The sequence below is a fragment of the Peromyscus maniculatus genome, chromosome 1 (genome assembly GCF_049852395.1).
Source record: "Peromyscus maniculatus bairdii isolate BWxNUB_F1_BW_parent chromosome 1, HU_Pman_BW_mat_3.1, whole genome shotgun sequence".
NCBI classification, from domain to species: Eukaryota; Metazoa; Chordata; class Mammalia; order Rodentia; family Cricetidae; genus Peromyscus; species Peromyscus maniculatus.
Window position 1 is genome coordinate 9635279 of NC_134852.1, and position 18384 is coordinate 9653662.

The window sequence follows — 18384 nt, forward strand, 5'->3', positions numbered from 1 at the left end:
GAAATTTTTCCTATTTATTGTGAAGAGATCTTCCCAATATTTAGGGAATGCCACCATTTCCTAAGCAGGAAATTCTGGACTGCCTAAGAATGAATAAAGCAAGCTGAGCATAAGCATGTATTCCTTTATCTCTGTTCTAACTAAGGATGCAATGTGACCTGTCCAAGTGATTGTCTCTGTAACTCACACATAATGATGGAACTGTGGGTCAAATAAACCTTTACTCCCTTAAAAATCGGAATAAAAAAGGTTAAAAACAAATATGGTTGTGCACACTTGTATTCCCTCATTTGGCAAGGTGAAGGAGAAGGAACTCATTTTGAGTTCAGGCTGTGCTTCATAAGTGAGTTATGAGATACACTGGGATGCATAATAAAGACTGCCAGCAAAAATTAAAAAGAAATTCCAGGTGCAAAAAGACAAAGGAATTTGAGCACCAATCAACATTGCATTGAGGAAAACCCTCCTTTCATGTCTGAAATATAAACAGGATTCTTGGCCTCTTCTAAAAGTCCACCCAAGAGCAGCTGAGAACTTTTCAAAAAGGAACTGTTCCATTTGCCTATGGAGCAAAAGATGTAGAAATCCTGTGGTCAGGAACTCAGACCTCACACATCCTGTGAGTCCTACAGTCTCAAAAGTATCTGTTGTCTATTAATGCACACAGACAGGAAGTTGAGGACATATCAACATCATGGCTCCACAGGACACCACCTTCCTGTGTCTCGGTGAGTCCTGAAATGAAACTGGGTTAGAAAGAAAGACAGAGATTCCACAAAAGCTAGAACCTCTCTTAACACAAAAGCTAATTGATTTTAGTGGCAGCCAAGGATAGTTTAATCTCCTTATCATTCTGCTGAGGTGGTAGTAACTGGGTCTCTGTTAGAATCTTGTGGGGCTTGCTTGCCTCTATTCAATACATTTCATGCTGTCTGGGTTTTTTGATAACTGCAGGGTAGAGACAGGGAGACTGAAAATGTAAGGGTGACCCTTCAGGTGTGTTTGTTTTTGGAAAAAAGTATTCTTGTGGATATACAGACATACATTTGAAATCTAGAGCTAGACAGAAGAAATGATACAACACAGACAAAACTAGATTATCTATAGAGGTGATAAATCAGTGATTGAAACTTACTGGCAGATTTATTGATAGATTGCAGATAATTTATAAAAGATTATCAATTAATAGATAATACCTATATGGGTAGGTAGAAATGATCAACACATACATATATGCATACATACATACATAATAGATAATAGATTATAGAGAGATAACTGAAATTACTATAGATAATAGCTATATAGATAATAGATAGGCTGTAGATAAATGAAAAGATAGGTAGACAGACACATACACACATACATACATACTTACATACATACAGATTCACTCCATAACTCATTATGCAGGGAGACTTGTACCAGAGTTTGGATATTGGAAGGTTAAATTTTTACCAATGGTTCTCTTCCAGCAGTCTTCCTGGGCCAGACAATTTGGGCACAAGAAGGTAAGTGCCCTCTAAGTCCTATCTGTCACAAAACCTTAAATGCTACTCATGACAGCTGTGGAGTAGAATGTTGGAAAGATAGTCTGAAGCCCAAGTAAACTCCCATTCTATTGTTTTCTGTTTCCATCACTGTGTTATCTCATTAAGGGGACCCCAGGGCCCTCTGTAGATACAGCCTTGGCCTCTGCTGGCTGCATGTCTAACAAAGACCTGTGTTCTACTGAATAGTCATAAGAGGAAGCATAAGAGTTGGTTTTGTCTAACATCCTCCTGAGTGTTGATTCCTTTTTTCTCCAAAACCAAGGTTTGTTTACTTCACCTATTTAGAGGAAGTCGGTCTACTCTAGCTCTATTATACAGCCATATACTCTACCACAATGCTGAACCCTAAGTAGTACTGAGGGAAGCATTGACTTAGACTGAAGGAAGCAGTAATCAGGTTAAATTCTGCATATTTTGTCACTCTGACTCCTGTTTTGGTCTCCTAGTACATGTGAACCCCTCACCTACCATGTCTTCTCTCTCCAGAATCCTTCCAAAGACTGAGTTATTTGTATGCTTAAGACACAGTTCTAGGTATCTCCCTCAGATAGCTCCTCAGAGCTGTCTTAGGTGCAGTGCTCTAAGTTGCCTCCCACCTTCCTCTTCCTGGCTTGTATCTGCTCCTCCAGAATGTCTGTCTCTTCCCCTCTTCACCCATGCTTACCTTCATCGAGTTTATCTTTCACTGTGCCTTTATCAACCCTCAGCCTTTCCTGTAGTGCCCCTTCTCTCTACAGTGCTCCATCCCACCTAGGCACACCTCCCACACAGTCCCTCCACTTCCCTGTCTGAACTTCCACACCAGTCGCCTGATCTTTTCTACAACTTGACACTGTTGATCACAGAGCCACACGTGTACACTTGGGATCTCAACTGCACAAATTTACAGGGTACAATGGGATGAAATACTCAGTGTATTCAGACCACATGTGCTAACCAAACCAGATTAATTAATATTTATATCTCCATATATATGAAAATGCCACAGTATGCATGTGGAGGTCAGAGGACAACCTTGAATATCTGTCCTTGCCTTTTACCTTAGTATATCGTATTTAGGGCTTTTCAAATTCCTCTCTCCTGTTTATTCACAATAGGTTATTGAAAACTGTAGTCATCTAGAGAACTAGAATTTATTGAACTGCCCATTTTTCAGCCTTTGTCTGTCCCCAATCCCTCTAGTGACCATTATTCTATATTCAGGTCAAATTTATTGTCATCATCAATTATTGTTTATTTAATCTTGTATCTACAGGGCAAAATGTGATGTCGGGTATATGTTAACTATTCTTTCAATGTCTTCTAAATGACTGATTGATTGAGTGTTAGGATCAGGTGTGAAATTACTCAGCTGTTTTAACTATATGAAATCATGAAGGTAGTCACAAACCTCATTGGGGGGTCTATGGGCAGTTAATGGGTTCTGGGGAAGGGATTGTCATTTTCATCAGTAGTGTAGCCTACATGCCATTAAATAGCATCCCACACACATCCAATAAACTCTGATGAAAACTGGTGGGTCAAAAGAAGACATCACCAGGTTTCTCCCTAACCCCCAAATGTCCCCTCTATTAAGCTTCTCTTGCATTACTCTCTCACTCCATCCTGCCCCCAACTACCTCCCATGCCAAGCCCACCCAACCCAATCCCTCATGTGCCCATCCCCCCACCCGACCCCCAACCCCAACCCCAGTTTACCCAGGAGATCTGTTCTATTTCCCCTTCTCAGGGAAATCCGTGCATCTCTTTTGGGGCCCTCTTTATTATCTAGCCTCTCTGTGGCTGTGGATTGTAGGCTGGTTATCCTTTACTTTACTCCTAATATCCACTTATGAGTGGGTACGTACCATGTTTGTCTTTCTGAGTCTGGATTACCTCACTCAGAATAATTTTTTTTCTAATTCCTCTATTTGCCTGCTAGTTTCGTGAGGTCATTGTTTTTTATATCTGAGTAATATTCCATTGTGTCAATGTACCAAATTACTTTATCCATTTTTTGGTTGAGGAGAATCTAGGTTGTTTTCAAGTTCTGGGTATTACAAATAATGCTGCTATGAACACAGTTGAGCAAGTGTCCTTGTTGTATGTATGACTGAGCATCCTGTGGGAATATGCTCAAGATTGGTAAAGCTGGGCCTGGAGGTAGATTGATTTCCAATTTTCTGAGAAACCGCCATATTGATTTCCAAAATAGCTGTAAAAGTTTTCACTCCCACCAGCAGTGGAGGAGTGTTCTCCTTACTCTACATCCTCTCTAACATAAGCTGTCATTACTGTTTCTTTATCTTAGCCATTCTGAAAGGTATAAGATGGTACAGAGTTGTTTTGATTTGCATTTCCCTAGTGACTATTCTGTAAGAAAGGCTAAGATCAAAAACACTGAAGACAGCTTATGTTGGAGAGGATGTGGAGCAAGGGGAACTCTCCTCCACTGTTGGTGGGAGTGCAGACTGATACAGCCACCGTGGGACATACATGAGCTACAGAGATGATGCTGAGAGGAAGTTAGCCCAAGTTGTTTATGCAGAGATTAGATACAAATGATGCTGAAAGGAAGTTTGCTCAAGTTCTTTATGCTGAGATAAGATACAAAGATCAGGAGATAATGTCAGTGCATAAACAACTCCTAAACAAGGAAATGAGTATAGGGTAAACTTTAAAACAATTGGTTGGTTCCTTCCACTTCCTCCTAGGGTTCTGAGGTTTTTCATCTATAAAAGAGGCTTACTGCCTAACAATAAACAAGTTCTTGCTTGACTCCCCACTGCATCTGATTGTCTCCAACTAAGAGGAAGGCTGGGAAATGGGTGAGCAGTGCACTTATCTTTCCTTAGTTCTAGGCCACCTCTTCAGGGGTGACCTAAGTTCCCAGTGGGGCAAGACCCCCACGTGGCCACTTTGCAAATCAGTATAGTGGTTTCTCCAAAAATTGGGAATTGATCTACCTCAAAACCTTTGGGTATATGCCCAAGATAGCACTCTTGGGCATATACCCAAAGGATGCTCAATCAAACCACAAGGACACTTGCTCAACTGTGTTCATAGCCACATTATTCATAATAGCCATAACATGGAAACAACCTAAATTCCCTTCAACTGAAGAATGGATAAAGAAAATGTGGTACATATACACAGTAGAGTATTACTTGGATGTGAAAAAAATCATGAAATTTGCAGGCAAATGAAGGGAACTAGAAAATATCATCCTGAGTGAGGACGTTGAACAGTTCTTAAGTGTCTTCCAATCATTTGAGATTCTTCTGTTGAGAATTCTGTTTATATCTGTACCCATTTTTAATTAGATTATTTGGTTTTTTTATGTCTCACTCTTTGATTTCTTTGTATATTTTGGAGATCACCCCTGTCAGATGTGAGGTTAGTGAAGATCTTTTCCCATTCTGTAAGCTACCATTTTGTCTTATTGACGGTGTTCTTTTCCTTACAGAAGCTTTTCAGTTTCAGGAGATCCCATTTGTTAGTTGTCTATCTCAGTGTCTGTGCTGCTGGTGTTATATTCAGGAAGTTGCCTCCTGTACCAACAGATTCAAGCTACTTCCCACTTCCTCTTCTATCAGGTTCAGTGTAAATGGATTTGTTAACTGTTGAGTCTTTTATCCACTTGGACTTGAGTTTTGCACAGGGCAATACATATGGATCTATTTGCATTCTTCTACATGTGGACTTCCAGTTACACCAGCACCATTTGTTGAAGATGCTATTTTTTTTCTATTGTACAGTTTTGGCTTCTTTGTCAAAAAATCAGGTGTTCAGAGGTGTGTGGATTAATGTCAGGGTCTTCAGTTCTATTCCATTGATCCACATGTCAGTTTTTATGCCAATACCAAGCTGGTTTTGTAACTATACCTCTATAGTACAGCTTGAAGTGAGGGATGATGATACCTCTGGAAGTTTCTTTATTGTACAAGATTGTTTTAGCTATCCTGGATTATTTGTTTTTCCATATGAAGTTGAGTATTGTTCTTTCAAGGTCTGTGAAAAATTGCGTTGGGGTTTTGATTAAAATTGTGTTGAATCTGTAGATTGCTTTTGGTAAGATTGCCATTATTAATATGTTAAACCTACCTATCCATGAGTGTGAGAGATCTTCTCATTTTCTGATATCTTCTTCAATTTCTTTCTTCAAAGACTTAAAGTTCTTGTCATATAGGTCTTTCACTTGTTTGGCTAGAGTTACCCCCAGGATATTTTCTGTTACTTGTGGCTATTGTAAAGAGTGTTGTTTCTCTGATTTTTTCTTATCCCATTTACCATTTGTCTGTAGAAGGACTACTGAATTTTTAGTTAATCTTGTATCCTACAATATTCCGAAGGTGTTCATCAGCTGGTGCTTATCAGGTTTAGGGGAACCTGTTCCCCATGCTGGATTACCTCACCCAGCCTTGGCATAGGGCTTGATCTTGCCTCAACTTGATGTGCCATGTTTTGTGCATCCCCATGGGAGGCCTGGCCTTTTCTGAATGGAGATGATGGAGGAGGAGTGAATTGGGAGGGAGTGGATAGGAGGTGGGGAGAGAATGGGAGGAGAGGAGGGAGGGGAAACTGTGGTCAGTATGTAAAATAAATGAAAAAAAATAATTAAAAATGAAAAAAACCCACATGGTGAAGGGAAAAAAGTAGACACTAAAGGGCTTTTTGACAAGGGTGAATTTGGCAACAGAGCAGGAAGATCAGAGAGAGAAATGGGGGTGGTGAAAATGACCAAAGTGTATTTTAAGTGCACATGTGGAAATGAAAAAGCATTTTAAAATCACATTTCTAAACATCCACATATGAGAGTGAACACGTAGTACTTACATTTTAGTTTTGGTTTGGCTTTGTGATACGAAAGGTCACACCCATGACTTCCTGTGTGATGGGAAGCATTACACCAACTCAGCTGCACCCACGGAGCAGACACCCACGACGAAGAGAATCTGAGGGCTTTGAGTGCCCCATTGCCTATTCCATACAATGATTAAAAGCTGAGAATAAATTCTTAAAGATGCAAAAAAATCGCTTGCTCAAGGCAATCAACAGTAAAGCCAGGAAGATAACTAACATGTTCTGGCTCCCTGTGAGGTCCTGGACTCAGCACCAGGATCTGCCCATTCTGGTTCCAGGTCACCTGGCCCTGGCCCTCAGAACTCTTCATTCCTCTATCAGATACATACATACATACACATGTGTGTGTATTTATACATGTATGTGTGTATGTATTATTATAAAATATACACAAATATGCATGCAATCACACACACATATCTCTTTTACAATTTTTTTTATTTTGGGTACTTGGAGACAAGAAATGGGTTTGAAGTCCAGATGCTAACTAAGGGAGAGTGACAATTTACTGCTTCATGGTTACAGGGTTTCTATCTGAGGTTGTGAAACCATCATAAATGGTGATGATGAGTGTACAGCATGATGAAGCAATCAGTGCAACTAAATTAACACAAACAGTCATTTTTTTAAAAAGCCTAGCAATGGCGGTACACATCTGTAACCCAAATTCTTGGGAGGCAAAATGGTTGTGAGTTTGAAACTGCATAGTAAAACCCTGTATATATGTCAATGTATGAAATATAGCCAAAATAACTGCTTCCTTTGGGAGGGTTGTTCATATATGTGCAGGTGAGCATGCACATCTGTGTGCATATAGTGGACATAGGACAAAATTGCTGTTGTTCCCCTTCAGGTGATGTCCACCTTCTTGTTCTTTTAAAAATAATTAATTACACTTGTTCTTTGACAAGTTCATACCTGTATACAGTGAATTCTTATTGATGACACTAGCACACTTTCTCTTACCTCCCTCCTACACTCCTTACCCTCCACTTCTTCCCTACAAGTCTCTTTCACATGTCCGTGCCGTGTGAGGGGTGTGTGTGTGTGTGTGTGTGTGTGTGTGTGTGTGTGTGTGTGTGTGTGTATTTGGCCCAATGAGTTTAACCAGGGCCTCCTGAGTAACCATGGGTTTACAGGCATCCACTGGAGCCTGAAGGACTCACTAATGGGTACATAACTCAAGATAATGCCTACCCCTTCCTCAGAATCCATTAGTAATCAATAATTCAGCAAAGAGGGGTGAGGTCAGGGGGGCTCTTGTCCCATCTATCATTAGTTATTGACAAGCCGTATTCTGCAGACTCTTTGCCAGCAGCTGCTGCTGCTGTGAAATATGTTTGCATTGGCTATGTCATCCCCAAAGGATGACACTTGACAGCTCGTCTCTCTATCTTCCACCTCTTACCTACTTTCCACACACTTTCCAATTATGTTCCCTGAGACTAAGAGGAGGTGGTTTAAGTCTCCCATTTAGGGCTGTACACTCAGCCTTCACAAATTATCAGCATCACAGGCAGCCATGAGTCTCTGCACTCACTGCTGTTCTTTGAAGCAGAATCTCTCACTGGCCTGGGGCTCACTGATTAAGCTAGCCTGACTGGCCCGAAAGCCCTGGAATTTGCTTGCCTCTGCCTCCACAATGGGTTTATAAGTGCACCTCACCACTTCTGGTTGTTGGTGTGAGGTCTGGAGAGGCAAAGTTAGGTGCTCATTCTTGCAAATCAAGGGGGCTAGAGAGATGCCTCAATGGTTAAAAGTGCTGGCTGTTCTTCCAAAGGACCCCGGTTCAACTCCCAGCACCCACGTGGCAGCTCACAACTGTCTGTAACTCCAAGATCTGACACCTTACACAGACACACACGCAGGCAACACGCCAATACATATAAAAGAAAAAGAAATTAATTGAAACACAGAGATTGCAGGTCAAGCACTTTAGCAACTGAGATTTATCTCCAGACACAATACTATTTCAAATTGAAATGGTTATAGGTCCTTTGCAGTTTAACTCATGGCCCCCAACACAGATGAAATAAAATAGCTTCTGCAAGCCATCTGAGCCTAGGCTCCGTTTCCTTTCAGAACTTCCCATTCCTACCTTATCTGCTGCCACAAGTCCTGTGGTTCCCTGGAATGGTTCTGTGAGGATTCTCTGCCGGGGAATACCCGAAGCCTTCCTGTATCAGCTGTCCCTGATGAAAAACTCCACACACACAGTCATCGAGAAGAAATTAGGATTTCAGAAGAAGGCTGAATTCATCATCAACCACATGAATACAACCATGGCAGGAGGTTATCAGTGTCAGTATAAGAAGAAGTACCACTGGTCAGAGTGGAGCAAACCCCTGGAGGTGGTGGTGACAGGTAAGGAGACATCTTGGGAACCTGGCCTTCAGATGGTTTTGTCTTAATGAGCAGACTTTGGCTTTTGCTTTTATTTTTGTTCATTACAATTGTTAGGAGGTAACTTCACACAGTGTACGCAGTGCACACTAACCACTCTCGCCCCCACTTCTATTCATTTTTGTTTTGTGACACACTGAGATTAACCAGTGTCATTCCCATTACTAAGGGTTTGTAGATAACGTCTGGAGCCTGGCAGGCACCTCAGTAGGTACACAACTAAAGGCAAAGATTCCCCCTCCCCAAGAGTCTGTCAAGAGCCAGTAATCCCGTCATAAAGGGCAGGAGCCCCTGATTACTTCCTCATCCCCCAAGTCCCCTGCTTCCTTGACCTACTGTTGACAGGGTTGCTCTTGTGTGGACCCAATGCAGGTAATTACGGTTGTATGTTAATAATTGTGGTGGGTCTGTCAAGTCTAGAGAATGACATTTACTAGCTCTCACCCTGTCCTCTGACTCTTGAATACTTCCCATTCACCTTTGGACAGTGTTCCCTGAGTCTTAGACAGGGATGGTATAAATGTCTTGTTTATGTTTGGGACCACAGCTATCTTTTTTCTCTATATCTTGGGCAGCTGTGAGTCTCTGCATTAGATGATGTTCATACTTTTTTAATTTTTATTTAAATTGTTTTCATACAATATATTTTTATCATATTCTTTTCCCTCCCGCAATTCTTCCCAGATCCTCCCCACCTCACATATTTTTAGGATAGCTTTAGGTTCAGAAAAACTAAGAAGATGTTGAAGACTGAGAAGATCAAGAACGAATGAATAAATATTGATCTCTCTCTTAGCTGGTATCTCAAGTATATTCAGAGTTCCTTAGTTGCTATCTAATGGCCTTTATCTACTCCAGGACCCCACCCAAGATCTTACATTGTATTTAGTTCTCTCTCTTGCTTTTGATAGCCTTGACAGTTTTGAAGAGCATGGGTAAGTATTTTCTGGGACTTTCCATTCTTGGAAATTGACTGATACTTTTCTCCTTTTCTCATGACTACACTGGGTCATGGGGTCATTACAAGAAAACCAGAGGCTATGCATGTTGTATTTCAACTGTTCTTTACCACAAAAAACATAACTGTGTCAGGTGATATATGTGCTATTCACTCCAATTAGCCATTACAAAATGTATACATTTATCAAATGTCTTGGCTTGCATGATAGATATACAACATCATAGTGTACATGATAAACACACAAAACCTTTTTAGTTTTAAAAATAAGCCAGATGTGATGATGCACACTAGTAACTCAATAATCCCAGAGGTGGAGGCAGGAGAAGCAGACGTTCTAGGTCATCCATTGCTCCGTAGTTAATTTGAGGTCAGCCCCGGCTACATGAGAGCCTTTTGACAGAAACAGAGAAGGGGCAGAGAAAGGGAAGGGTTGAGGAGAAGATGACGGGAGGAGAGAGAGAGAGTGGAAATGGGAGGAGAGGGGAAGGGAGAGGAGGGGAGAGAAGGACAGGGGACAAGAAGGGATGAAAAATTGGGTGTGTACTGGTGTACATCAGTAACCCCAGCACTCAAGGTGAGACAGAAGGATCATAAGATCAAAGCGAATCTGAGTTACATTTCAAGACCCTGTCTCAAAATTTAAATAAATAAAAAAATCGACCCACAAGCCAGCCTGGGTGGGTGGAATTCACCCACAGGCCCTCCCAGCACCTCAAGGCAACTCTATGGTGGAGAAATGGGAGAGAAAGAGAAGCAGAGCCGATCATGTGCTGAGAGAGAGGCAGAACCGAGGAAGCAAAGGCAGTGAGGAAGAGGTTGATGTGGGTGGCCTGAACTGCCACCCAGGGCCATGATGATATTCAGCCGAGCTTCTACCAAGAACCATGTCTGGGTCTGTGACCCTACAGCAGCCAGGATCTGTGTGGATGTCCATGGCTCCTGTTACCACTAAAGGCCGTGCAGATGCCGAGCATCTGGGTCACCACCTGGGACCGTGTTGGTGTCTGAGTGCCATCTGCCCCCAGATCATACTGGGCCATGGTGACGGCCAGGCCTGAACTGCTGCAGAGCGCCATGTCTGCATCTGTGGCCTGCCTCAGCCAGGGTCTGTGTGGATGTCTGCAGCTCCTGTTAGCATCAAAGACTACAGCTGCCAGGGGTCTGAGCAGCCATTTGTGGCCATGCTGCTGTCAGGGCCATACTGATCTGTGTGGCCTGTCCTGCCCCAGAACCAGAGTGACATCTGAGTCTGAGCTACTGACAAGGGCCATGTCTGGGTCCATGGTCCTACTGCATTTGGGGTCTGTGTTGATGCCTGTGGCCCATGTTACCCCCTGGGGGAGGAGAGAATGCAAATCACACATGTCAAAATCCAAGAGACATGCTGAGCTGGCCCCACCCTTGACTGGCCCTTCCCCCCCCCCCCGTTGCTGCAGCAGGAGACTTGGCCCCGCCCCACATGGGAGAGCTGGCCCTGACTGCCTTGGCCCTAGGAGATCTGGCCACAACCCTCCCTCACCATGGGCACAGGATAGCTAACCCCGATGGTGGGGAACACAGGAGAGCTAGCTCTGCTCCTTGCCGGAGGGGTGTAGTCCCAGCAGAGGATAGGAATGACCAGCTCAGCTACTACACAGGTATCTCATCCAGTGCTTTGAGTTGGCCTACCCTAACATCTACCCCATCTATGGAGCACATGAAGGGACTGGTCCTGTGGAACCAGAGCTGCGGCATCTCCATGACTCCGGACAACAGTGGGATACTTAAAAGGAGTTTTGTGGGGGGGCAGTATTGATGGTGTACCAAAAGCCAGAGAGGCCTTGAACCAGACCAACAACTTATTACCATGGACAACTGCAAGTAAAGCCATTGGGACAAAAGGGTCTACTGTGTGACACACCGCAGCTCCCAGTGCCACTAAGATGAGCCAAGAGGTGTTGGAGAGGTGGGAAGGACAAAGGAGTGAGGTGTTTGGGGGGGGTTGTTTGTTAATTAATGTTTTTCTTTGGGGGAGCTGCAAGGGGGAACAGCACATATGGAAGGACAGGGAAATGAGTGGGATTGCAGCGCACGATGTCAATTCCCCAAAGAATCAATAAAAGATATTTAATTTTTTTAATCTTTAAAAATTAGGGGGGAAAAGTCAATAATGAAAAGTAGTGTGGTGTTTGCCTCTTATACATGAAGCCCTGGATTCCATCCCCATAACAAATAATAAGTTTGCTTTTGTTCTTGTCAGGTTGTGTGTGTGTGTGTGTGTGTGTGTGTGTGTGTGTGTGTGTGTGTGTGTTTAGTACTGCTTCTCTTTTCTCGTCATATAGTCATGCATTAATTTATGTATCTATATAAAAGTCTATGATGCACAATTGAGAGAAAACATGATTTTTCTGAGTCTGACTAAATTTACTTAATATAATAATCTCCAGTTATATCCATTTTTGTCTTCGTGGTTGGAAACAACCGTGTTGTACATCGTATGCCCCAGATAGACATGGAGTTAATTCCATAAAATTTCTACTTGTGAGACAGAGTCTCACTCAGTATCCCACACGAACCTTTACTCGTGACTTTCCTACCTCACCCACCCCCCCGAGTGCTGAGGTTACATCCACAAACCATAATGCCTGGCTGCAAATATTTTTTTTAATAGAAAAAGGAGAACATCTTTTAGTCAATTTCCTCAACTGAATTGTTTTTCTTGTTAAAAGATTTATTTATTTCTGTATATGAGTGTGTTGTCTGAATGTATATCTGCACATCAGAAGAGTGCATCGGATCCCATGGAACTGCAGTTACAGATGGTTGTGAGCCACCATGTGGGGTCTGGGAATTGAACTCAGGACCTCTGAAAGAGCAGCCAATGTTCTTATCTGCTGATCCCTCTCTCCAGCATCAACTGATTTTTTTTATTATTTTCTGTATATGGATTTTATGCCTGCCAGTGGACCATGTGAATGCAGTGCCCTTAGAAGCCAGAAGAGGGCATCAAATCCCTAGAACTGAAGTTACAAGCAGTTGCCACTCTGATAGAGCAGCCAGTGCTTTTAACTGCAGACCCACTGCCCCCAGCCCCTGAAAACAATTGTTTAAAGAACAAAATTTTGCTAACAGCTCACTGTCTTCTCTTTCAGGCTTATACGACAAACCTGTCCTCTCCACAGATCAAAGCCTTGCGCTGATACCAGGAGGGAACATTTCTTTCCAGTGCAGTTCAGCACACACCCTGTTCAGCAGATTTTCACTGGCCAAGGAGGGAGACACTTCATCGCCATGGCACCAACCTGAAGAGTATCAGGGCAACTTCAGTCTTGGTCCTGTGGACGCTGGCTTCTCTGGGAACTACAGGTGCTACGGTTGGCACAGCAACAGCCCCCATGTGTGGTCAGCCCCCAGTAATGCCCTGGAGATCCTTGTCACAGGTAGATGCATCACAGTCCGGCTCTTTGTTTTCCACCAGTGCTGCCTGTAGGTGGGAGTGTGAAGAGGTGTTCTGAGAAAGAGGCGTATGGCAGTAAAGACTCACTCTCCCGAGGAGCATGAGGAGAAAGGGGCGTGTGTGTGTGTGTGTGTGTGTGTGTGTGTGTGTGTGTGTGTGTGTATGCACAATGCTGGCAGGGGCCAGAAGAGGGTGATTGATTCCCTGAAGCTGAATTTACAGGTGATTCTGAACCATCCAGTGTGGGTGCTGGAAACTGAACCCAGGACCTCGGCAAGTGCAGCAAATGCTTTTAACCACTGCACCATCCCTCCATCTTCTCAGTCTATTGATAAAGGAGAGAATCACATTCAGGGTCACTTATTTTAGTAGCTAGTAATCTTTAAATTCACTTTGAGAATCCACTGGGAGTGATTGACTATAAAGATTGAATCATAAGACTCATCTATTTTGTTGTTGACATATAAAACTGCACTTGAAGGAGCAAAAAAAAAGGTGAGATTTCTGGTAGAGGAAACTAGTTGCTGGTAGCTGAGTGGGTTGACCACATTCTGCTTCTCCTGCCCATCTTTTGAGAAAAGTATCATCACCCCAGCGATGCTGTGAGCTCTGCAGTGTGGTAACCGTGTGTCACAAGGTTGTAAAGCTAGATGGGTCTTTCCAATGAGTGGCAGAGAGACACCTGGATTTCCCTGCAGAATAATTAGAGTTCAATTAAAAAAGTTCAATTAAACAAGAACACATTGCTGATGGATTAGAGGCTTAACTGCCAAGTATATCCTGTGGGAGACCACAGAAGAGAATTACCTTGACCCTGACATAGGAAATGGCTTCTAAAACAAGATACAGGACATGCTTGCTCTAAAGAAAAGAAATAATGAACTCAACCAAACTAAATCTTAAAATGCATGTTCATGATAATGATAAAAGGAAAAAATCACATTTCATATAATTGACTAGGTCATGGAATCTATTTGTAGTTCTGAGATAGAGTCTCACAAACTTATGCATGCTAGAGAAACTTTCGTTTAACAGGAGAATATTATTGAACATTCAATTTTTCTGAACATTGTCGGCTCATATATTACATTACAGCCATGGGGGCAGGGGAAACAGATTTATAAAGATAAAGACCAACTAACCTATGAAAAAATTTTAAAAAAAGTAGCTCACTTGAGCATCATTGTCTACAAATGTCATACAATAATTGGAAATGAGAAGTTGGAATGAAGTTGAGCGACAGAGCACCTGCCTAGCATGCATAAGGCAATTGGCTCCATCATTATCACAATGGTCATTTTTAAGTAGAGATATGTTTTAGCTAAACTTATCTTAAATCTTGCAGTGATGGTGTGTCTATTTTGCCACATTTGAGAGGAACATAAATTGTCATGTAGGGTGAGGAAAGTATGAAGGAAAAAATTCAGAGCTCCTGACTCAGGGAGGTATTGACCAAATGAGGTGAGAAAATAAAGCACAACTCCTCCTTTCCCTGGAACCACAATTTCTCACCCTTGGTCTTTCTCTATCTCACACACCCTAGAAGTGTGGTGACTGTGAATATGTGAGCTCATTAAAAAGGGCTAAGACCGGGTTTTGGCAATGTATAGGGCAAAGAGTCCCTACTTCAGGGATATAGAACTGAGATAGAATGGATCATGGCCAATAATTACCCATTTCTTTCCCTTATGTCTCTAGACTCCAGCAAGCAAAATTCCATGATGGAGAATTCAATCCGGATGGGTATGGCAGGGCTGGTCCTTGTGGTTCTCTTGGTGATACTAGCTGAAGATTGGAACAGCCGCAGGGTATCACACAAGGAAGACTTTCAGGAATTGGCTGCACAGAGATGGAGCAAATAGTGGCTGTGGGTAAACACTGGGAACTGCAGGTGGGGATGCATCTTGCAAAAAGGAAAAGCCATTAGAAGCCTGGATCCATCTGCGGAACGTAAGGTTCGAGGGTAAAGTGTCCATCACAGGCTCATGTGTTTGAACACTTACTCCCCAGCAGAGGGCGCTGTGTGGGGAGATGTGATATATGTAGGCCACTGGAGGCTACTCTTTGAAGGTGATGCTCACTTTGGGTTCCCATCTAGCTCTCTGCCACTGTCACTCCCATGGAGCTGCTCCTATTGCATGCTCTCCTGCCATAATAGAATACTCTCTTTGAAAACATGGACCAAATCAGCCTTGTCTTCCTTTCTTTCAAGACAAAAAAATCCATAGTACACAGAGTTATCACACGGTGTGGTCCTAGGTGGATCTGATGCTATTTCTTCTCTACTGGTTAGTATGAGGGTTAGTTTTTTTAATATATTTTTTCTTTTATTTGTGAGATTATAATATAACTACATCATTTTCCCCTTCCCTTAGTTAGTTGTTGTTTTTTTCTTGGTTGTGTTTTTTGGGAAGGGAGCAGTCAACTAGACACAAGCTAGGGTTATCCGGGAAGAGGAGATGTCCATTGAGAAAATGTCTCAATCAGATTGTCCTGTAGGCAAATCTGTGGGACATTTTCTTGATTAATGATTGATGTGGGGGGCCACAGATCACTGTGGATGGTGCCACCTTGGGCAGGTGGTTCTGGGTTTTATAAAATGCAAACTGAGAAAGCTAGTACACACCACTCTTCCATGGCCTCTGCTTCAGTTCCTGCATCCATGTTCCTGCATCCATGTTCCTGCCTTGATTTCCTACCTCGGCTTCCCCTGATGACAGACTGTAACCTATAAGCCAAATAAATCTTTTACTCCCCAAGTTGCTTCTGTCATGGTGTTTTACCACAGCTGTAGAAAGCAAACCGAGACCATTGATTATAATTATAATTTTCCATCTTTTTAACATCCTTTTTGTGTTCCTCCTTTTGTGATACTGGAGGCTGAACTGATGGTCTCACATATGGTCGATGAGTTTTCTACAACTGAGTTGCATCCCCAGCCCTCTTTTCATTTTAAGAGTTTTCATATAGTTGTCCAGGATAGACTTGAACTCACTTTGTGGCCCAGTCTACATCAAACTTGTGATTCTCTGTAAGAATTCTTTTTTAAGAAATGCTATTTACAGTTTGCCTTTACACATCAAACTCTCATCCAATTTATAATCAATTATGTGCTTTGAGATCTTCAGAGCTATGTACTAATTCTTCTGACATCCTATATACTCAGCCTGTTCAAAATTAGCTGACCTCTAGGATAAGCTTACAATCAATCATATTATACTTTGGACATACAATGTAAGTCATGCCTTCAAGCTCAGCTGAATGCACAACCTCAGTTTTACCACATTTCCTATTTCACCTGTGTGACACATTTATGCCTTGACTCAAGAAGTGTGTGAATGTGGGGGGGGGGTCGGAGGAAGGGAGATGTGGTGACCAGGTCTAAGACTATGTGCTGGAATCATCGAGGTGTTGAAATCAATGACCCACACACAAAATATGTTGGAAACCTCATATGGGTACAAAATGATGATTTGTGATTATGACTTTGTGTGCTGTTCTGAGTAAGTATGGCCAGGAACATAATATTTTCTACCTTATGAGACTCCTGTAAATTAAGACAACAGTTCCTCATTCTTTTTTGTTATTGTATTTGCTGTGCTGTTTGGTATATACAGAGTATGAACTTTATTCACACTACTTCATTTTTTATAATTTTTTATTTTATAATTTAATTTAATTTTACATGTCCTCCCCCCTCCTGCGCCCCCCCATCTTCCCCCCCAGCCCACCCCCCATTCCCATCTCCTCCAGGGCAAAGACTCCCCTGGGTATTGAGTTCAACCTGGTAGATTCAGTCCAGGCAGGTCCAGTCCCCTCCTCCCAGGCTGAGCAAAGTGTCCCTGCATAAGCCCCAGGTTCCAAAGGGCCAGCTCATGCACTGAGGATAGGTCCTGGTCCACTGCCTGGATGTCTCCCAAACAGTTCAAGCTAATCAACTGTCTCAGACACTCCACAATAGACTACTGGCAATGGTTGAGAGAAAGCCCAAACTGACCAACTCTGGTGATAGGATGGCCAAACACCCTAATTGTCATGCTAGAAATCTCATCCAAAGACTGAGGGAAGTGGGTCCAGAGATCCACGGCCAGGCCCCAGGTGGAGGAGTCCATTTGGCGAGAAAGAGAAGGGTTTGTATGAGCGAGAATTGTTGAGATCAAGATTGGAAAAAGCACAGGGACAAATAGCCAAACGAATGGAAACACATGAACTATGAACCAATAGCTGAGGAGCCACCAACTGGATCAGGCCCTCTGGATATTCACACTGCTTCTTAGATTACAAAGTTGTCTTTTACACTAGGCTTCTTTTAGATTAAACAAATATTAGATTAGAACACAAGAGAGAGAAACCCTTCTGAGTATATCAGGCCCACGCTTGAGTAACCGAAACCAAGAGTCTTTCTTCTTTTATGTAGCATCGCCTCAATCCTCCTGACTCAGCCTCTTGGGTAGCTAGGATAACAGGTCTACACCACCAGGCTAGGACCTCTCTTTTACTTCTCAGGTTTTCTTCTTTATTTTTTTATAGTTCTTCTTTATATTTTTATTTTTACTGTTCAAGAATTCCATATGTGAATATATTTTGATAAAATCCACTCCCATCTCCTTCAATTCCTTCCTTCTCCATACCACCACTCCCACACCCCCACCCCCCACTTAATTCATATGCTGTATTTTAAAACTCACTGAACCTAGTTAATATGACCAGTATGTGCCTGGTTGATAGAGCCATGCCCTGGAACATGGGCTGCCTCTCAATGACTGCACCCTATGGGGAAATACTGACTCCCTCTCCCAGCAGCCATCAATGGCTTAAACAGTTCCTCAGCCAGGGGTGGGACTTTGTGACACCCATTCCGCATCTACACAGGGATTTGGATATTTTTAAATGTGTATCCACCAATTATAAACAACTGGTAGGCTTGCTGCAATAGTAAGTCCCCTCCTTTGTCTTTAAGGTATTGGTTTTGTCTAAATGTAAATTAAATACATAAACACAAGAACAAATGAAGGTCACAATCCAATCCTATTTGGGAAATATGAAACTGTATTAAATGACAACTTCATTTGGGGCACAAAGTTGACATTTACAACTTTGAAAGATGCTAGCCATTCTGACTTGTCACAGTGCCAATGTATTTGACACCATTGGACCAATAATTGAAAAAGTAGAAGAAATAAACCAGT

The 18384-nt window shown here is 42.4% G+C and overlaps 1 protein-coding gene across 1 annotated transcript; it reads left to right on the forward strand.

The window, feature by feature from the left end:
• The first annotated feature begins 667 nt into the window (after nt 1–667).
• On the forward strand, nt 668–16707 carry LOC143271907 (immunoglobulin alpha Fc receptor-like). Its single transcript, XM_076564559.1, has 5 exons — nt 668–728; nt 1476–1511; nt 8478–8759; nt 12891–13178; nt 14894–16707. Exons 1-5 carry the CDS (start codon nt 695–697, stop codon nt 15055–15057), a joined length of 804 nt encoding a protein of 267 aa, XP_076420674.1. The 5' UTR covers nt 668–694; the 3' UTR covers nt 15058–16707.
• Nucleotides 16708–18384: the final 1677 nt, after the last annotated feature.